General features: G+C 46.4%; 3 protein-coding genes across 8 annotated transcripts in view; 1 reads left to right on the plus strand and 2 right to left on the minus strand.

The window, feature by feature from the left end:
• Positions 1 to 11898, minus strand: part of LOC102458161 (S-adenosyl-L-methionine-dependent tRNA 4-demethylwyosine synthase TYW1) — a 191664-nt gene extending 179766 nt beyond the window's left edge. The window contains exons 1-6 of the mRNA XM_075905103.2: positions 11760 to 11898; positions 10193 to 10473; positions 6076 to 6218; positions 4350 to 4490; positions 3660 to 3761; positions 2255 to 2449 (exon numbers count right to left, since the gene is read on the minus strand). Of these exons, the coding sequence (XP_075761218.2) occupies positions 2255 to 2449; positions 3660 to 3761; positions 4350 to 4490; positions 6076 to 6218; positions 10193 to 10196 (585 nt within the window). The 5' untranslated portion in view covers positions 10197 to 10473; positions 11760 to 11898. The remainder of the gene's footprint in view (positions 1 to 2254; positions 2450 to 3659; positions 3762 to 4349; positions 4491 to 6075; positions 6219 to 10192; positions 10474 to 11759) is intronic.
• A 31-nt stretch (positions 11899 to 11929) lies between these two features.
• Positions 11930 to 20206, plus strand: SBDS (SBDS ribosome maturation factor). Its single transcript, XM_075905107.2, has 5 exons — positions 11930 to 12131; positions 14193 to 14322; positions 15830 to 16030; positions 16618 to 16782; positions 17585 to 20206. The coding sequence occupies exons 1-5, from the start codon at positions 12004 to 12006 to the stop codon at positions 17711 to 17713; spliced, it is 753 nt and encodes a 250-aa protein (XP_075761222.1). The 5' UTR covers positions 11930 to 12003; the 3' UTR covers positions 17714 to 20206.
• The window catches only part of LOC102457243 (merlin), a 45174-nt gene continuing 37433 nt past the window's right edge, over positions 13888 to 21628 (minus strand). For 5 of the 6 annotated variants that reach the window (XM_014581813.4, XM_006113110.5, XM_006113109.5 and 2 more), the window contains one exon: positions 13888 to 14329. The gene's annotated coding sequence lies outside the window, so the exon portion shown is untranslated. Of the gene's footprint in view, positions 14330 to 20492; positions 20634 to 21628 lie in introns of those variants that run through there. The other variant, XM_006113107.5, reaches the window with a different exon arrangement.

The raw sequence follows: 21628 nt of genomic DNA on the forward strand, positions 1-21628 counted from the left end.
GTTTTAAGAAAAGAAGGCTGAGAAGGAACACGATTAGTCTCCAAATCTCTTGATGGCGGTTATAAAAAGGACTGTGTTCTCAGTGTCCACTAGAGGTCAGAAAAGTAGTAACTGGCTTAATCTGCAACAAGGGAGATTTAGGTTATATATTCGGAGAAACTTTCTACTTCTAAGCATAATTAAGCTCTAGAAGGAGCTTCCAAAGAAAGTTGTGGAATCTCCATCACTGGAAGATTTTAAGAACAGGCTGGACAAACCCTTGACGGGGTCTAGGTTGGGGTGAGCCACATGCGGCTCTTTAGCCACCTCCTAACAGGCAGCCATTTCTTGAGGCGGTGGCGGGGGGAGAAGTCTTCATTTGCTTCTTTACACTGTAAAGCAACGGTCACCAGCCCATCGATTGCAATCAACTGGTCACTCCTGGAGCCTCCGACACTGAATGGCTGTTTCAGGGCTGCTAGTAATTCAGAGGCACAGCAGGTTGCCTGCCAGATCCCCATGCCATTCCTGGAAGCAGCCAGCTGCTAGCACATCTCTGCATGCCCCTGGCGGGAAAAGGGGAGGACAGCATCACTACATACAGCCCCCAGCCCCATTCTCGCAACTCCTATTGGCCAGAAACTGACCAACCAGAGCTGCGACGGCAGTGCCTGTGTGTGCAGGCAGTGCATGGAGACTCGCTCTCCTCCTCCCCACAAAGGTCTTGCAGAGACGTACCAGCGGCCTGCCGCTTCTGGTAGCCATGCGGGGCCATGGCATGCAGGCAGCCAGCCAACGTAAGCCCAGATGCTCTGCCAGCACCTCTGGTAAGTGCTTCCTGGTCACAGCCTGCACCCTCTCCTCCACCCAAACTGCCTCCCAGATCCTGCACTCCTTCCTCCCCAGCCCAGAGCCCCCTCCTCCACCAAATTCTCTCCCAGAGGCCAATTTACTCCATCGCCTATTTTGTTCAAGTCCAAATTTGTCTGTCATCCGCTGTATACCTGCTTCCCTGGGCATGTGTACAGAAGCTTTGCGTGGCATGTGGCTCCTGAAACATTTTGGTCAAAAGACAAACAAAAACAATTGCTTTGAAAAATTGCCAACCCTGGTCTAGGTTTGTCTGGTCCTGCTTAAGTGCAGGGAGCTGGACTTCAGGACTTCCTCAGGTCTATTCCAGTTCTGTATTTCTAGGATTCTATAATAGAGGATAGTTTGCAGCATTTGCTAGTAATAACGAAGCCTATGTCTATAGAGTACCAGGTACTGCCATCAGGCCCTCAAGTACTATACAAATATATTCTGCTAAGTTAACATGATTTTCTCTTGAACACAGTCAGATAAAAGTATTAAACACCATCAGACTCTCACATTGTTTGCCAATAACAAGATTTACATGATCCAGTACAGATAACAGAATGCAAAGGAGTACTTTAAAAAAAAAGGGAGAGAGTCAATAAGAAGTCGGTGGTTTATTTTGTCTTTAGAAACCACACCGATCAGCCTTTCACAAAACAAATTGAACAGCTTTAACTACTAGTTTTAAAAGTTTCACACAGAGATTTACAAAATGTATTCTGTATATAGTAGGAATGTTAAAAAAAAATTCTTGAGGGAGAGGAGAGTAAACATGTAACTGATGAAAATTTCAGCGGTTACACATTTACACCTAGCACAGAAGGTGGGAGGAGGGGCCTCCGTGGGAGCTGGAGCATGCGGGCAGCTAGCTTTTAAGCCAACTTCCCGCAAGCACCGACTCCCATGGAGCCGCCTGTCCCCGCCTCCTGTGCTGTTGCCTCCGATACAGGGGCAGGGCAGGCGGCTCACAGGAAGCCTGCTTAAAAGCCAGCCTTCCGCATGCACCAGCTCCTGCCTGCTCCCTGCCCCTGCTGGGAGCCTTGTGTGTAACTGTGAAGGTTAACTGATGAGCCCAGGCTGATGGGTTACTGTGTACACCGTCAGGTTCCTAGTGTATACTACAAAGGCTGGGAATCAGAGTTACTGTGTAGCTTTACAGGTATCTTTACTACCCTGAGGAAAACAATCCACAAGTTAACATGGTACCAATAGGAATTATTCCTCTTCACTTTGAAAGGATGCTGCACTTGATAGGGAGCTGGATCTGGCCTTATATACCGCCTCCTTTAAACAGCTCATTTTCCAACTTCTTAAAACCAAGATTCCAGAAGAGTAATTCCCTCAACCTGAGAGGTGCAGACACTGAAGTTGCTTAGCAACTCTTCGGGATCAGAAAAAAAAAGAAAATCCAACTCACTGTGTTGTAGTGGTCCACGTATACTGAATTTCCCAAGCCAAACACAGCGTATCGCATGCCTTTCAGATAGGTTTTGCCAAACCTAAAGTCATTCGCAGCCTCTTCTAACCATTTGCAGAACCACGCTGCATTCTCAGTTGGCTGTCCATCAGTGTAGGTAGCAACAAGAAACACACAAATATTTTTGCTCGTTGCCTGAAGACAGTATATCGGAAGAAAATCGTACTTTAAAGGGATGATCAGTGCATTTTCAAAAACAACTTTAATACAGGTTGGACCTGCCTGGTCCAGCACTCCTGGGACCTGACCAGTCCCAGATGAGGGATTTTGGCAGATCAAGGGAGGTAATTTGTGACCCCCTGCCTCTACCAGGGTCAACCCCGCCAGGCAGCTGCACACCATGGCTCTGGGACCCACTGGACAGCCACACGACGCAGCTCTGGGACCCACCTACGTTGCCACAGCTCCCTGCCCACCGAGTCAACATCACCGCAGATTCCTGCCCCACCAGGCCACCATTACCATGGCTTCCAGCCCCATGTGCTAGGGCTCCCAGCCACACTAGGCAGCCCTGCCATCAACTTGCTTGAGGGCGTTGCCCTGCCATCCCCACAGGGTCCCTGCTGCTGGCTCTCCACCGGGACTCTCCGGTCCTGCAACATCTGTGTAGGACCACAGATCCATGCAGGACCACCGATCCACGTAGGACCACCGATCCACGTAGGACCACCGATCCACGTAGGACCACACAGGTCCAGAGAGTCCAGGTTTAGAGAGTTTCAACCTTTATTAGAGCGTCAGAAAGAAAAACGTCCTTTCAGAAGTCTAGTCATGAAATCTACAGCAGAATACCCTAGGCAAGAAGCTGGTAAATTCACTCTTAGTATAAACCAGGGGTGACCAAGAGGAACTTTATGAACATCAACTAAATAAATCTCAACACCCCACCGAAGAAGGAATGAAATATTATTAGTTGCAGACATGACACTAAGGGCACCGTGAGGGACTTGAGCAATGTCTTGGTCTTACTTGAGAAAGCTTGCAGCAGAACCAAGAAAAGAACTCAGACCTCCAAGCTCATAGGCTTGTGTTTTAGACAGAAACTACCCATCCTACCTCATCTTAGAAACAGGCAGTTGGTATTAAATAAGGACCAACATTAAAACTATTTCAAGGCAGCGTTTTAGGCTGTAAGAGGCCCTGCAATGAAGGCTCCCTATTTACCCCAGAGATGCACTCTTCAAACCAAACCTTGTGGAATTTTCAGGGACCTAAGAGAGGTTTGCGGTGAGAGGCACAAGAGAAAGAACCCCTCAACAGACCCAGGAAAATAGCTACAATAAATAAATGTAACAATGTAGGAAAAGACAGATAGGCAAAGAAAGACAAACAGAAAAATACTAACCTCTTCTGCAAGACAATCATCGGGATCATAGTCTCTCATGTTAATGATTTCTGCCGGCAGATTAAGGGAGAGAATTGCTTCAGCAAGAACTGTTGCAAATCCCTGGAGGGAGAGACACAGAAAGGCTTTAACTGCAATAACCCAAACAAATTATGCTCTATCCAGCAACCATGAGATGGTGTTAGAAACTCACAAGCCTTGAAATAAGAAGCTGATAATATTTCCATCTGGCTATCATGTACAGAAGCAGAACAAAGATACCTATGAAACATGCATGCTGCATTTCTTTTTTAAAAAGTGAAGTGCATTTTGTCTTGGAAAAAGTTAGTATTTCAGATTTTTTTTTAAGACTATTTCTGCAGACAAAAAGAAAAATCACTCATTTTTTGTCTTTGAGAAGGAAACTTTATATAGCAGCCTCTCTCCCTACAAGAGAAATTTAAAGCTATGCCAATAGATTAAAAGAGTATATTTTAGGAGTGCATGTAATTAATAATCCCTTAGATTTTTTAAAGATGAATAATGATTTAAAACCTAATTTCCTCTTCATTTTTTATTGTATTGGACAACAAAAACCTAATCAATTTCACTTTGGGGTTCTTGCACAATATACACTGCTTGCAAGCCAAAGTTACACTTCCATAACATTTTGAATTGCCCTTGTCAACGTAAAATAAAAATCCCTTTTACCTTAGCAGTGCCAGTTTGAGAGCCGTAGAAAATCTTCACCCCAGCAACATAAACCTTCTTTGCTTTTGGTCCTGTGTATCCATTCACTAGCACATTCTCTGTTACTTTCAACTGAGTTAGTTTTTGTCTGGATTTTTCATCCTACAACACAATTGTAGTATCTTAATCATACCCCTTTCAAACTCATCTTAAACTAGTTTTCATATAAAACAAAAATCACCTAGACAAATCTTCAGCATTAAGTTGGTGAGCACTAGCAAATGTAACTAAAACATATCACTATTACAATAGGCCCAAAAAACAATCAAACAAACATCACTCTCATTGCAGTAAACCACATTACTGTAATCTGATTTTACACTATAGGGTGTGACTTGATCACAGCACGTGTCTGAAGACATTTCTTCCTCCCATCCCACATATCTACATGGTTCACCCACATACACAACTGAACAAATATATAATGAGGGAGTTTGTACCATCTTGAATGGTTTAATCCTACTCTTCGTGAAATCATGGAACTTTTATTGTTAACCTCACTGGGAACAGGACTGGCTTCTAAAACATCAGGTGTAAGCAGTTGTCACAAACATGATTCTACATTTAAAAAAGTACCCAATGCAGAGTAGAAAATCTTCTTCACATAGTAAATGGGGCGATTATGTGAGATTAGTTCATACACTGATCAGCAGCTGATTCCAGGAAGCCTGGGGCAGAGCAACTCTGCCTCGGGCTTCCTGTAGTCAGCGCTGGTCAGTTTCAGCAGAAGCTGACTTGGGGACACCTGGGGCAGAGCAGCTGGGGTGCTGCTGGGTTGCTCCAGTAGCGCCGCTCCTCGGTGCTACTGGACCAACCCAGCAGCACCCCATCTGCTCTGCCCCAGGCGTCCTGATTCAGCCACTGCTGAAACTGACCAGCAGCGGCTGAATCAGGACCTGGGGCAGAGCAGCTGGGGTGCTGCCGGGTTGGTCCAGTAGTGCCCAGAGTGGCGCTGCAGGACCAATCGGCAGCGCCCCAGCTGCTCTGCCCCAGGGTCCAAAACAAAAGCCTGGTCTGCTGGGGGGGGGGGGGCACACTAGCTGCGCCCCCCCCAGCAGACCAGGGACACGGGGAGCAGAGCCGCAGCGGCAGCGGGGTGCCGCGCCTCTGAGGCTTTGCTCTGGAAAAGTCTCAGAGGCGCGGGACCCCGCCGTGGCCGCAGCTTCAGTCCCGGTGCCTGTGGTCTGCTGGGGACGGTCCCCAGCAGACCACAGGCACCGGGACTGAAGCGGCAGCAGCGGCGGTTCCCCGCGCTTCTGAGGCTTTGCTCTGGCAAAGCCTCAGAAGCACGGGGACCCGCCCGGTGCCCCTGGTCTGCTGGAGACGGTCTCCAGCAGACCAGGGGCACCGGAGCAGCTTACGAACGGGGCTTTCTCGCCCCGGAGCTCGCAGGTAGCAATCCGCCACCTCGACCTCCGGGGCGAGAAAGCCCCGTTCGTAAGTGCGGATCCGACATAAGTCGGATCCGCGTAAGTCGGGGACTGCCTGTACTATGATTTTCAAGTATGCCAAACCTCATTTAAACTTTAAGTAGTTAGAACTTGCACATGCCCTAGAGTGGACTTACACTGAAATGAAAGGCCACATTCCCCCACAAAGGTGGATACATTTCAGTAGTGGGTTAAAGAATTGATGGATTCTTGCAGTTCAAAGAATGTAAATACTAGAATTGTGAAGTCTCGCTTACCTGCTTTTTGATTTTGAGGGTAATGAACTGAAAGCAGATCCAAATACTGATGCCCAAAGCTGCACTAGTGTAGATGTAAAACCTGTTTAGCCATAAGGACATTAGATGAGCATAGAAGTAGCTCCAGACATCCACTGATGCATCTAAAATGAGAATGAATCATGATTGTCATCTCCCAATCCAAAAAAGCAACAGCTGTTTCCTTCTTCATCAATCATTTTGAAAAAACAACACAAACACCCTGCATCTGTCTGTCTATTGACCTTAACTCTTCTCAGTCTCCAAATCATGCAGTAACAGGTAGAAATCAAGATGGCTTTTGGCTATGGACATAATCATTATAAATGAATTAGGGATTTGCTGGCCTTTTACCCAGTAAAACATGGCTGCGTAGACTAAGCATAACTGCAGCCTCATATGCAGGCCAAAGCCCAGACTGTTACAGGACATCCCAAGTTTCAACAGCATAGTTCTGGTGCGCTTAGTCTTAAACAACATGGTCTGTGCCATTATAGACTCTTAACAATTAATACAGTCTTAATGCAAAGCCAAACTTCATCTCACTGTCCACTGTCTTGCAATGAATCCAACGTATGTGAAACCTTGCACCTTTTATAGAGTTCTTCTGACTTCCAAGAGCTCAGTGCAGGATTAGAACCATTACAACTGCTCACATCACACAAGTTTTAATATATTATTAAACTGAACATACTTTATCAGCATTATACAAGGCGTATAGCCACAAGGTTTTTATTTAAAAACAGTATTTACTTTTAAAGTACAGCATTAAGAGCAACGTACATTGCACTATAGTAAACCGCTATTTCCCCATTCTCTTTGGCTACGTCTAGACTGGCATGATTTCCCGTTAAAAGCATTTGCGGAAAAGAGCGTCTAGACTGGCACGGACGCTTTTCCACAAAAGCACTTTTTGTGGAAAAGCGTCCATGCCAATCTAGACGCACTTTTGCGCAAAACAAATCTGAGCTGTCTACACTGGCACTTTTGTGCAAAAGCTTTTGCACAAAAGGACTTTTGCCTGAACGGGAGCAGCATAGTATTTCCGCAAGAAGCACTGATTTCTTACATGAGATCGTCAGTGTTCTTGCAGAAATTCAAGCGGCCAGTGTAGACAGCTGGCAAGTTTTTCCGCAAAAGCTGCCGAAAAACTTGCCAGTCTAGACACAGCCTTTCAGTGCTAAGACACAAGTTAACAAAATAAGACTAACTCAAATTTATTCTTTCTGAAGAGCAGGGACTTCTTATGCTCCTACATGGGCTCCAACATCAGGATTCCAATACAGGCAGTCCCCGAGTTACGCAGATCCGACTTATGTCGGATCCGCAGTTACGAACGGGGCTTTTCTCGCCCCGGAGGACGGGAGCGGCGGGATGTCCAGATGTGCCGCGGTCCCGCCGCCCGCGTCCTCCGGGGCGAGAAAAGCTGCTCTGCATCTCCCTGGTCTGCTGGGGGGGGGGGGAGGCAGCTAGTGCACCCCCACCCCCCTCAGCAGACTAGGCTTTTCTTGCCGACGACGCCTGGGGTAGAGAAGCTGGGGCGCTGCCGGGTTGGTCCCGCAGCGCCGCGCCTCGGCGCTACTGGACCAACCCGGCAGTACCCCAGCTGCTCTGCCCCAGGCGTCCCCAAGTCAGCCGCAGCTCAAACTGACCAGCGGCTGACTACAGGAAGCTCGAGGCAGAGTTGCTCTGCCCCGGGCTTCCTGGAATCAGCCGCTGATCAGTTTCAGCAACGGCTGACTTGGGAACACCTGGGGTAGAGCAGCTGGGGTGCTGCCAGGTTGGTCCCCACAGCGCTGAGGTGCGGCGCTGCGGGGACCTACGCAGCAGCGCCCCAGCTGCTCTGTCCCAGGCGTCCAAATTCAGCTGCTGTTGAAACTGATCAGCGGCTGATTCCAGGAAGCCCAGGGCAGAGCAACTCTGCCTCGAGCTTCCTGTAGTCAGCCACTGGTCAGTTTCAGCAGCGGCTGAATCTGGACGCCAGTTCCGACTTACATACAAATTCAACTTAAGAACAAACCTACAGTTCCTATCTTGTACATAACCCGGGGACTGCCTGTAGATGCTAGGGTCCATGGTCAGTTCTGCTATCCACAAGCATGCAAGTAGGAGAAGGACAAGTTTCTTGGAAACTGAATGTAAAGACTCATTTTATCATCAGTGTTCATTGGGAATGGTCACACCACCACTTTTCTCACACTGTCAGCTCTCTCATTGATACTTCCCCACTTCCACAGGCTGGCCATCCCTGCCTAGCATTTCAATCAGAATGAGCTACTTGAAAGGAAAGAAATGAGGAGTCACTGGGATAGTAATTCGTAACTACAGTCAGCCCTACAAGCAGCTGCCTTCAGGGGCAGCTATGTAACAATTAATTCCCTCAGAGGTCAGAGTTGTAATGCCAAAAACACTGAAGACAACAAAATGTTTGTGAAGATAAATGTGAGCAGCAGACATTTTCCAATGATTTTGAAGCAGCAAAAACCCAGAGAACTTTTCTAGACTAAGGAACTTTGCACCAGTCTAACTACACAGATATAATCATATACAGCCTCTTCCCGACTTACGAACCGGTTATGGACCAAGCAATTGGTTGTAACTCAATTCATTCGTAAATCGGACCCCATAAAGTTATATGTGACTGCGTAAGCGCGGAATCGCGTTCATATCTCGGGGTCCGCTATTTACGACAGCTTTGGTCGTAAGTGCGAACGGTCATAAATCGACCGTTCACAACTCGGGGACCGGCTGTAACTGCAAGCCCTTTAGAATCAGCTCTTTTAATAAACTAGCTTTCAAGGTCCACAACCAAACCAGGAGCACCAGGCAAATAAAAGCTTAACCTAGCCTTCCTTGCAACAGAAATCTCTTTTTGGTAGAAGGCATATCTTAAAAAACAAGTTTTCCTAGAAGTTTGGAGACCTGGAAACTAGCCCCTGCTCTACCAGTGGTTTGATATTGCATGTGTAACAACTCTTCTTCTCAAACTCTTTGACAAAGAGGGGGAATGAGAGCAAACAGAAATAAAGTTGCTTACCCACTCCAGCCTTGTTCCAGTGGCTAACACTTCAAACAAAAAAGTTAATTAGCTCAGCTTGGAACACAAATAACCCTCTGGGTCCAAATTTTACTGTAACAGGATCTAATTCTATCCCACCAGGCAGCAATCTAGCCACAGTCTCTAAATACCCTTATCTAGCAGCATACTCGTAACCCCAAGAATAGCCCATCCTATTCCTCACTGCTTCATCCCTAGAATAGTGATAGAAATGTAGCCGTGTTAGTCTGGGGTAGCTGAAGCAAAATGCAGGACAATGTAGCACTTTAAAGACTAACAAGATGGTTTATTAGATGATGAGCTTTCGTGGGCCAGACCCACTTCCTCAGATCAAATAGTGGAGGTTTTTAAGTCTTGGCTTGACAAAGCCCTGACTGGGTTAATTTAGTTGGGATTGGTCCTGCCTTGGGCAGGGGGCTGGACTTGATGACCTCCTGAGGTCTTTTCCAGCTCTATGGTTCTATGAGTCAGACACACACCAGCCCTTCCTTTTGTGGAGTTTAGATACACTCAGCTGTCTGTGATTAGCACCCTTCAATCCTGGCTCCAAAATAACACCCAAAAACCAAAACCATTAGCTATGGGGGGGGGAGGGAAGAGAAGAGACATTCTGTTGGGGCACCACTAATTCAGGGTTACCTTTACATTTCTCTGATATTAACAAGTTTTGCTTTGGGTATTTTCATCAGAGACATATTCCAATCTCATTTTTATTTGTAAAGCCAGCTTGTACCTATGTGGTTCCAGCAGCCCTACGGTTTTAAGCTATTGGTCATAGGAGTCACTGCTTCCAAGCAGGGCTCCAATTTGACTCCTTTTTAAAAGAATGAGCAAATAAGTGTGTATTGTACTCCGACCTAAAAGCAGCAGTGAGTGAGCCCATTCCCACCTTGCTAGGAGCTGCAAGATAACAGGCCAGCCTTGATGTGCTATACTAAATCGGTGTCCCGTCGGCCTCATAGGGGACTTATCTTCTGTCAAGACACTTAACTAGACTGATTCCTTAATAACCATTAGGCCTTTCCACACAATAGTACTTACCCATGGCACGAGCGTCAACACACGCAGCCAGTGCAGCTGAGAGCAGACAGCAGCCGAGAAGTCGGTATTCTAGAGCCAGCTGTGCAATTACAAGTCTCCCGTCTGTGTGCTAGGAAGGGAACTCAGCTGGGACGGAGGCATCCCCGGGAGCTCGTGGGGGCAGCCATGCTGCTTGCAGAGGGATGCCGGGACGCTGAGGGGTTTTTCCTCCTCCCCACTTCACTGTACAGATCGCCAATCACACCTCGGCGGGCTGGGGCGGCGGCGTGTATTCCTCGTGCCTAGGGGAAAGCGCATCCGCACACGCGCCGCACTGAGCCACGGAAAGATCCCAGCGAGCTCACACACACAGCAGGGGGGCGGCCGCGCGCCTTGGGGCTGGAGAAATGGGCTTGGCAGCCACACGGGCCAGGTGGGGGAAGCAGCCGCCCGGGGACCGGCTCCCGCGGCTAACACGCCACAGAAACACGCGGCAGCCCCGAGCGAGGCGCAGAAGCACCCGGCCCCCCGCTGCACGAACAGCCCGCAGCCAGCCCGTCTCCGGCACCAGCACCACCGGGATCGCAGCCCCTCCTCCCCCGGCACCTCCACGGGATCGCAGCCCCCCCTCCCCCGGCACCTCCACGGGATCGCAGCCCCCCCCCCTCCCCCGGCACCTCCACGGGATCGCAGCCCCCCCCCTCCCCCGGCACCACCTCGGGATCGCAGCCCCCCTCCTCCGGCACCTCCTCGGGATCGCAGCCCCCCCCCCCGGCACCACCTCGGGATCGCAGCCCCCCCCCCTCCCCCGGCACCTCCACGGGATCGCAGCCCCCCCCCCTCCCCCGGCACCACCTCGGGATCGCAGCCCCCCCCCCTCCCCCGGCACCACCTCGGGATCGCAGCCCCCCCCCCCGGCACCATCTCGGGATCGCAGCCCCCCCCCCCCGGCACCACCTCGGGATCCAGCCCCCCCCCGCCCCCCGGCCCGGCTGAGCAGGGGTCGGTCGGGCCGCTGTTTCGCGGACCCCGCAGGGAGACCCAGCGCTGCCGGGGGCCCTTTGCCTAAGTTCCACAAAACCGCTGAGCGCCTCCGCCGAGCGGGACTCCCCCCCAGCGCCCGGCTGCCCAGGGGGGGCTCCCTTAGGAACAAGGCCCGGGGGCGGGCCCGTCGCTAGAGGACACGGCAGAGGGCCCGTGGGTCTGTCTCCGCGAGCAGGGACGAGGCTGAGCGCGACTCGTGGGGGGCGCCCACTCGCAGAGACTGCTCCCGATCGCCCTCCCCGGGGCCAGACCGGGCCTGGCTGACCCCCCCTCCCCCACACCGGGCCTGGCTGACCCCCCAGCACCGGGCCTGGCTGACCCCCAGCACCGGGCCTGGCTGACCCCCCCTCCCCCACACCGGGCCTGGCTGACTCCCCCTCCCCCAGCACCGGGCCTGGCTGACTCCCCCTCCCCCACACCGGGCCTGGCTGACCCCCCCTCCCCCAGCACCGGGCCTGGCTGACTCCCCCTCCCCCAGCACCGGGGGTCTGCGAGGGGTCTCCAGACGCAGGAGAAAGTGACACAACCGCGCGCGCGTTCGCACCTCCTGCCCCCCAGCCTGTGACCGCTGCGCCGGAACCTCGGATTCCCGGGCCTCGTTTCCCGCCGCCCGACTTTAGGCGGCCCCCTCCGCCGCTGCTTCCGGCGCGGCGTCTGACGTCACAAGCGGAGGCGGCAACGACAGCCAATGGGAGCGGCGCAGAGCGTGTGCGCAGCTTGTTTACAGGCCGCGTCTCCCCCACCGCCCGCTCCCCGCTAGCCTGAGCGATCCCTGCCCGGCCGCCAGCATGTCCATCTTCACCCCCACCAACCAGATCCGCCTCACCAACGTGGCCGTGGTGCGGGCCCGGCGCGCGGGCAAGCGCTTCGAGATCGCCTGCTACCGCAACAAGGTCATGGGCTGGCGCAGCGGCGCGTGAGTACGGGGCGAGCCGGGGGGGAGGGGCGAACGGAGGGGGCGCGAGCCGGGGGGGAGGGGCGGCTGGGGGGCGAGCCGGGGGGGAGGGGCGGCTGGGGGGCGAGCCGGGGGGGAGGGGCGGCGGGGGGGGGGGGGCGAGGGGCCGGGGGGGAGGGGCGGCTGGGGGGCGAGCCGGGGGGGAGGGGCGGCGGCGGCGGAGGGGGGGGAGGGGCGGCGGGGGGGGGAGCGGCGGGGGGGAGGGGCGGCGGCGGCGGCTGGGGGGGGAGGGGCGGCTGGGGGGCGAGCCGGAGGGGAGGGGCGGCGGCGGCTGGGGGGCGAGCTGGGGGGAGGGGCATAGTTGAGGGCTGGGCTGGAGGCGGGGCCAGGAGGAACCTTATCTAAGGTGCCTCTCCCCATCCAGCTCCTAGTGAAATGGACTGGGTCAGGCCATTATCCTCCTCCAACGGGGGCTGCCACTAACAGGGTGGGGGTGACCCAGGGATGGAGTCAAGGCCCGTATGTTAAAGGATGTGGATGCTCTCACTCAGGTTTTAGTTTTCTGTGATTAAGCCTGGCCTGCACTCAGGCTATATTTACTCTGCAACTTATGTCAATAGAAGTCAGCCTTCTGAACAACATAAATTGCATGGGTCTAAGCACAGCTGCAGACAGCTCTTGGATCACCCAGCAAACATTTTTCACTGACATAGTTGCTGTTGGTGGGGGTGGATTAATTAAGTAAATGGAAGCGTTTTCTCAGTCTAGTAGCTGTTTTAAGTAGAGAGCACCTGCTAGTGTAGTTATAACTTTAGACATTAGGCTGAGGAAGCTAGGTCAATTGTGTAAAAAACCACACCAATGAGTGCTGCAGTTAAGTCAGTGGAAGCATACTTCTATCAGCATGGCTACTGTCAGTTGAGGAGGCTGTGTTGCTGCGTTGACGGGGAAAAAAAACCTGCTGCTGCTGTAGGCTGCAAGTATGCTAGGGAGATTATGACAGCATAACTTCTATACTGTTTACCTTGAATCCTCTTTTAGTCTTTACTTCCTCTTTGAACTTGAAGATATTTTCACATCTTTAGTTTATTTGCCTTAACTTTTTTAAGTGTCCCTCCTTTCAACGCATTGTGCCTTTTTTCCTGTGTATATTGTCTGTCTTCAGCATTTAGAAATATTCTGTTCCCACTTCCAGTTGACAGCTCTTTTTTGAAAAATATTGATGTTTTTTGTTTATTGCAGTGTTTCTTCTTATAGATGGCAGTGCTTGTTTTGTTTCTGCACCGCTAATCTTAAAAAGGCAATAGCAGCTTAAGAGTAAAGACCTCTTCCTGCACTATTCATTCAAGAAGTCTTTCTATCCTAAACTTATATTATCCCTATTAGCATAATATTTGAGTACCTATTGAGTCTTTTATATTTTGTCTCATCAATGTTTTTCTTTCACTTCTGTGACAAAGCTAAGGGTTTAACTTTAAAACAAAAGACTAGTCCCTTAAAGTAAATATTTTATATGTCTCATTTAGCATCCTAAAGGAAAACTGATTCCACTGGGCATTGTAGAAAGAGTATAAAAGCAGATCTTAAAATCAATGTTGACCTTTTTTTAAATCCCAGTGAAAATAGTTCTGTATAAATAAAAACATTCTCCAGCAGTGCTTGCAAAACAAGTGTCAGCATTGAGAGCCAAAATGAGAATTGCTTAACTGATTTTCATGGTTCCAGCTTCAAGAAGTGATGAAAGTAAAAAATCGGTATAAACTAGAGGAGAAATAAATTGAATTTTAAAACTTTCCTTTTTAGTAACCAAGGTAGTGATAGTAATCGGGCAAGGAAATTTGTTTCTCAAAGCTACAAAATAAATGTCCATTTTTATTAGATACAATTAGATTTACCAAGGGCCTTGAACTACATTCCTCAGCAGTGCTGAGAAGGTCTGACAGCTGCCTACATCCAAGTTCCCAGCTTCCACTAATTGGTGCTCTAGCCTCAAACACAATGGAAACCATAAGATTACTCCCTGCTAGTTAATGCTATGCTTGCACATGTTTTCTAATTATAAATACAATTGTTATTTACCAGTGAAAAAGACATTGATGAAGTTCTGCAGACCAACACAGTATTTGTAAACGTCTCTAAAGGTCAAGTTGCAAAGAAGGAAGATCTCCTCAAAGCTTTTGGGACTGATGACCAAACAGAAATCTGCAAGATGGTAGGTCCTGTATACAGGAAAGCATAGAATTAATACACGTTGTGAATCACAGAAGTTTTCTACCCTTCCTCTATTCAAATGTAGCTAAGCTGAATCTCCACCTATCTATTGATGCTGTTAAATTTTCTAGTAGTTACTAGAAAATACTTTCTAGTATTAGGGTTTTGTATTACTGGTAACAGTTAGGGTAAACCTTTTTTCCCTTTCTCGTTGGAAGTAAAGTGGATTAAATCGGTGGTCTTCATCAACACCACTTTGTGCCCATCCTGTGCTCCTCACAAATCTTGAGCAAAGCAGGATCCTGTCAATCCGTAGACTTATGGGGCATGTCTGTGCAATGCCTAGTTTTTGTCATCTTTGTTTGATTCAGTAAATGATACTTTCACTACTGAACCAGCTTCCCAGTGGAAAGGGAAGACACATTCTTCTTGCTATCTAATCTTTCCAGTGAGATATTTATGAAACTGAAATCAGATTGCATACACTTTATATATAGTACCACTAAGATGCATTGTCCTTTACAGACATGTCAGAGGCAAGGTACCTGTCCCAAAGCACTATAACTAGACCATGGAGGAAAGGATGTAATAAAGTTGTGTTTCACATGTCTTGATCCAAAAGATTTCTTAGCTATATTGGTATATTTCTAGTGTAATAAGAATGAGAGAGGGTGAATTTAGTAATGCTGTTTCATTTTTAAATAGTTTCAGTGTTAAAGGCAAACCTGTTACTTTTTTGTTTGTTTTATTGGTACACCTATATAAACTAGGGCTCTTGTTAAACCTAATATTTAACAGGTTGACTGATTAAATGGGGCAGATGGGGAGGCTGTTCCAGCCTAATGGGCTGGAGTGCCCCTACCACAAGTGGGCTGGAGTGGTCCCCATACAAGGACTGCTCCAGTCCCATGGTGGTGCTGGCTTGAAGCCTTGTACGAGAGGGGAACAGATGCAGCAGTGGGCCACTTGCACCCCACACAAGCCTGCTGACTTCCCATCCCCTCCACTGCCATTTCCACCCTGCACAAGCCTGCTGACATCACAACCAACCCCCCATCCCACACAGGTTGGGAACCAGCAGGGCTCTTCTTCCCCCCCCCCCCCCCCCCCAAGCCTTGCTTGCAGGGCTGCTTGGTAAGTATCACCCATTAAGGGTAATGCTTACTGGTAACCAGTTACCTGTTCACATCCCTAATATAAGCTGTTAAATTCACTTCTGGAATTTGCCCCTTACCTGAAAAACACTGCAGTTTCCTTTGTATAGTTTAACAAAACAAGCATTACACTGTTACATAAGGGTTTTTTTGTATTACAAAAGAATTTGTTTTATATTTGATGTGCTGCAGAATAACCTAGTCAAGTTAAAGATGTATATACTAGTAAATTAACATATACAATAATTGTTACTTTTAGAATAAATCAATGTTTCCCAGAGCTAGAATTCTATTCATCAGTCAAACATGTATTATTGTTATTAATAGAATTTTTCATTGCTTTATCACTTCTAGATTTTAACAAAAGGGGAGTTGCAGGTGTCTGACAAAGAGCGGCATACCCAATTGGAGCAGATGTTTAGAGACATTGCAACTATTGTAGCTGATAAGTGTGTGAACCCTGAAACAAAGAGGCCATACACAGTAATTCTTATAGAAAGAGCCATGAAGGATATCCACTATTCTGTTAAACCAAACAAGAGCACTAAACAACAGGTAAGTATCACTCCCCAAAAATTCTGTTTTCACTTAGAATTTTGTATGTAGTTTTCTTATTAACATCCACAGGAATCACATTAGCCTACATCTAAGGATGGTGAGTGAGTATTTTTTCCCAGACAGAAACGGCATAGGAGCTGAATGTTAAAAAGAAACACATGCATTCTGAAACTCAGTAGTTTGGTTTATCTGTCCACAAAAGAGGGTTATTAAAACAGATTATTAAAACAGCAGCAAAATTGGGTGTAAAACTAAAGTAAGAATACTCAAAGCATATGTCCTCATCTTACCTTCTAATGTTCAATGGGGGACAGTGTGTTTATCCTTCATTTTGAATGTCCTGATTCTCATAGCTTTGACATAACCACCTTATTTAAAAAAAAATTTCAGTTTTTCTGACTCCTTAAATCCAATTCCATGCCTTCTCATGTTATTCAGCTCTGATCAGAATATACCCAACCTACTGGAGAATTTTTCTGAGGAATCTATAAGCAGTTGTACATAATACTAATGATAATGCTGTGGTGCTTTGTAAATAATCAATGAGCATAAGTGAATTTCATTTATAGTTCATGTCTTTCCAGGCTTTGGAAGTGATCAGACAGTTAAAGGAGACTATGCAGATTGAGCGGGCTCACATGAGGCTGCGCTTCATTCTTCCACCAAAAGAGGGCAAGAAGCTAAAAGAGAAACTCAAACCACTGATCAAAGTCATAGAGAGTGAAGATTTCGATGATCAGTTAGAAATTGTAAGAATCTCATTTCTATAGTCATTTTTTCTACATTTAGTTGTCTTTTGAAGGCTACATGTAAAACGGGGGGGGGGGAGGGGTTGAGTTAGCTCAAATTGTACCAGAGCCCTAAACTGAATTAATCAGAGATGCATAGTTCAGAGATTGGGGGGGTTGGGGTTTTTTTTAAATTTGTTATAGCCTTAGTGACTACTTTCAAATCTTTAAAAAACTCAGGACTGTCAGAACACTTGTATCAGGAATGGGAGTTCTTAACCAGCAGGCATGACTCAGTCATCTACATCTACCCATATTTGTTGTGGAATTGCAGGCTCAAACTTTGAAAAGTAGAATTCAACTGCTTTTAGCAGTGTTATGTTTAGTTTACCCTTTTTCATGTTTTGCCAGTCTCCTATATGTTAGGACATTCCATTTTAACTCTTACAGCCTGTGTTTTGCACTGGATTTTAGTGCTATTGAGTTCTGACAGTACTGTGACTTATTTAAAAGATATTCCACCAAAATAATTATAAATTAAACAAGATCTGTATTTAATAATACTTTGAGCTACTTACAACAGACTTGGCTCCTTCTACAATTTCACTGCTGGATTATTAGCAAGTCAACCATGGGTAGAGGGAGCTGCAAAACTCCCTCAAACAAGGTGCATCCCTGTGGATTATTTAAATACAGGCTTCTAGGGATGTGGAAAAAAATTGATTAACACCTGGTGGGTCAGTAATCTGTATATTAACATGCCACAGGAGAAAAAGGAACTAATATAAGCTAAATCTTCACTGACTGACACACAATGTTGCAGGTGTGCCTCATTGACCCAGGCTGCTTCAGGGAGATTGACGAATTGATCCGGTGTGAAACTAAAGGGAAAGGCACGCTTGAAGTACTCAGTCTGAAAGATGTGGAAGAAGGAGATGAAAAGTTTGAATGAAATGCTTCCCACAATCTCACTTGTTTGGCAAACACTATTAAGAGGCAGGGTTAAGCCACCTCATTCTGTTAAGTTTTTGTTTTTCCAATCTATTGCTGCCAAATAATTGCTGACACTAGATCTATGTGGGATTTTTCCATGCTGTGTTTCTTTGTATTTGTCTGGGTAACAAGTGCCTTTAATAAAGAGGTGTTTAAATATTTGAGTAGCATTAGCAAGGACAGAGTTATAGGACTTGACCGTGAAAAGCTATACTAGCTTTGTTTTGGTATGGGTGTTGATGAAATCAAAGTGTTCATCTGCAGTATCTAGTGTGCCAAGTCCTTTTCCCTTTAATTCGGTGCTGGGTGGAAGGCTGCACGTATCCCAGAGAGGTATATTGCATAAGAGAAACTTGTACAAGCACATTAATTAAATGAGGTATATCTGCTAAAATAGTGCACAGAGTTAACCAAGGTTTATATTGCATTCTTTAACAGCAGCATTAAATGTGTGACCTAGACTGCTAAATACTACTGCTAGAGAAATTTCTCTGTTTGTAAATAGAGGACCATTCTTCTATATTTTATTCATGGGGCACATAAAAATATACATCCTAACTTGGAAAAAAGTGTTTGCATAATTTATTCTTTCACCTGTTAAGTGAATTATAATATATACATAAAGTATTTTATAGGCTGTGGTAGTGGTGTGGTGGTTCTTTATGCTTCTGTGAGACTGAAGCTGTGCTTTTAAACTATGCAAAAATCCACCACCTAAATAAATCTGATCTAGAATAAAGGCATCTGCTCATTAAGGTTGTGCGCTGGTTTATTTATCCAAGATACAAGCATAAATGCTTTCAACTCCTCTATTAGCTCAATTCTAGATCCCTTTGTGTGTCTTGGTGATTACACATAACATTTGTCAACCCACCTTCTGTAGAAGATACAGGCTTCTAAATGATTTCCTTCATAAACTTACAGCACAGTTTTTCAGACTAGATAATATATGAATAATAGTTAAGCACTAAACATCTCCAAGAGATGTAGTCATATTGTGTGAGAGAATACAAACTGGAAGGGAAAGAATAAAACACACTAACTCAACCTACTCATATACATAGTTCTAGGCTAAACATGGAATTTAAATAGAGCCCCTAGAATTAAACATCAGTTTCCACAACAGTAGGACTTTGCAGCAAAACTTGCATTAGTAGTTTGCCATAATTTCTATTTCCTAGTTTGAGGGGATGATATATCCAGAGCTCGCCAAGCGACGCCAGCAGCAAGCCCTGCTCGCCTTGCGCGTGGTTCTGCGCATGTGCAAATTGGTCTGTGCTGGCTCTTCTGGGTTGTAATCTACTTGCCACTGGTGAATAGATTACATTATTTGTCAAGCCCATATAATTTTTTTTTTGACACGGGGCCTCTGATTACATGCATACATTGTCTGCAAAGACCTGTGTATTCTCGGTTTATAACTGCAACAGTTACTAACACATGTACCTAGCAAAGCTTCTCTCAGAAATGTCTCCTCTTTAGTCTGATAGCCTGAACATCTTCAAGGGGCAGATTTTGCAGGTGAGGCCAATAATCAATTTAGAAGTACCTAGGTTGCATTGGTGTTTAAAACCCAATGATATTCAATGGGATATAGGCTCCTTAATCATTAAGCATTTTGCAAGTTGAAATTACTTGGGGAGGGTTCTTGACAACTCCTTTTATGAACTAGGGCTGTAAAATCCCATTTCATTGGTTAAATGTATTGTTTCCTTAGCTAACCCATTAAAGGGAGGCAAGTGGGGTAGGACAGAGCAGCCCCTGCCTGTAGGGCATCTGGGTATGCCTTGGACAGAGGCTGCTCCAGGCAGCCAGGGTAGCCCCTGTCTACAATGAGCCCTGCAGGGCTAGAGCAGCTCCCTGCCTGCAGTGGGTGGGGATACTGCTCCAGGCCCCACTGGTTAACCAAAACCAGTAAGCATCACCCATTAAGGGTCATGCTCACCAGTTAACTGGTTCATCTTTCACATGCCTAATATGGACACACTCGTTAGAATAAGAGGCTACACAAAACTACAAAGTTAAGTGAATAAATTTCCCCATGTTAATAAGCCATTGATTGTGCACCTCTTTGTGATGTTTGAGCACTGAAGATATGAAAGTTACTGGGACTCAATCTCAGTTGAGTTGCTTGCAGCTTCAGCCCTCACAGCCTCTATAATGATTAGAGCGATTTCACTTTAGTGATAAAGCTTAGTTTCTGGCAAACAAAGTTAGCGGTCATCAGGAGAGAGATGGGTTGCAGTATTGTAGCAGAATCCAGTTCAAGTTTGAGTGTGGAAAGTCTATTGCCCTATAAAGCCTTTGCCTTGGATAGAGTTTTTCAGGCTCTCACTGTCATAGAGGAAGTTCCTTTTGACTTTGTATTTATGTACAGTTGGTTTGTTTAATGTTTATGGCTCAAAGAATGGCTGACAGGTATCAAAATAAACATTAAAGTTGTCAACTATCACATGTGACTTCCTACTCTGCTTCAAACAACACCTATACTTCCTTGCACAGTGGCTTTCCTGAATATGGATGCAATTCAGATACATGTAAAGGTTATAATTCTGTCATCTTACTTAATGTGCTTATCCTCCAACAATGAGGAAGCAGAGGTGAAGATTGGTAACAGTTTAGGAGCACATACAGTACCCCCAACTGGACAGTGCTCAGAGGTAAAAATACTATTTCATGCTCTGCCTTTAAACTTGCATCTAATCAATATATACATATGCATTTAAGAAACTGACAGCTAGAAGTAATTAAAACTTTATTAAATATAGTTTAGATCTTTAACTGGAGTAGATGTTTATGAACATTAAAATCCATTTGTATTCAGTCCTCCTGTATGTTCAACCTACTTCAGCTACATCGTCACTTCCATAGAAGACTGTCTGAAAATATCAGTTCAATATATATTTAATGCACAGCATCCTAAAATACAAATTGGGTCTGATAAAAGTAGTTGCTGAGTGGTGGATACCATGTTTAGTCTTCATCAGAAACGAGTCCTGCTTTAGCAGATACCAGTAGATTTCTTTTGTCTCTAGTACTTAAATATGGCTACATCTAGAATACAAGGTTTTTGTGGGATACCAGAGGTGTCCTACAAAAACCCCACTGCGTCCAAGGAATGCATTTGCTCTTCCACTTTTTTTTGGTGGAAGAGCAAATGCGCTCTTTTGGGGAGCCCTGTATACCTCATTTCACGAGGTATAAGGGTTCCACTGAAAAAGGAGGCTTTTGTGCCATATAGCCCCATCTAGACTGGGCCAAATGGTGGAAAAGCATCTTCCGCAAAAGCAATCTGAAAAAGCTACGCAAATTGCAGAATGCAATTTGCATAGCTTTTTCCAATAAAGCCCCAAAATCTAGACCTAGTGTGAAACAGTAAGTTATGCAGTCGTCTACAGAGGGCAGCAGTGAAGGTGTTCCACACTATCATAAAAAACATATAGAAACAGAAGCCCTACACTTGCAAAATAAGGATCCATCTGTATCCCCATGACACAGCAAAAAATAGATGTATTAAGACCCACAAAAAAGCCTGTCCAATCCTAAATTTTGTATAAGAGAAACTTTCCCTAATAGAAATACAAGTCGTGTATGTGGACAGAGTCTTATGTTTAGGGATAAGAAGTGAAAAATGTTTAGCAGGCTAACAAATATGCTGAAAGAGGCTTAGGAAGTGTCATACTAGCTACTAGGATTTCACAGAAAGTCTGGTACTGTGTACATTTTTTTAATAAAAGCAGGATTTTTCCCAAACATCTCCCATAGCATGTTCCAATGACTATTTTCTATTCTTTGTTTTAAAAGGTCCTGATTTTCAATGATGCTTTGTCATTTAAAAAGCACTTTAAAATAAACAGCATTTTAAATGTAAAGT

The sequence above is a fragment of the Pelodiscus sinensis genome, chromosome 21 (genome assembly GCF_052426305.1).
Source record: "Pelodiscus sinensis isolate ZL-2025 chromosome 21, ASM5242630v1, whole genome shotgun sequence".
NCBI lineage: Eukaryota > Metazoa > Chordata > Testudines > Trionychidae > Pelodiscus > Pelodiscus sinensis.

Excerpts from the sequence above, each read along its gene's own strand:
- SBDS (XM_075905107.2), top strand. The coding sequence starts at position 12,004 with ATGTCCATCTTCACCCCCACCAACCAGATCCGCCTCACCAACGTGGCC. Across the intron at positions 12,132-14,192 it reads ATGGGCTGGCGCAGCGGCGC|TGAAAAAGACATTGATGAAG; the intron begins GTGAGTACGGGG and ends GTTATTTACCAG. Across the intron at positions 16,783-17,584 it reads TCGATGATCAGTTAGAAATT|GTGTGCCTCATTGACCCAGG; the intron begins GTAAGAATCTCA and ends ACAATGTTGCAG.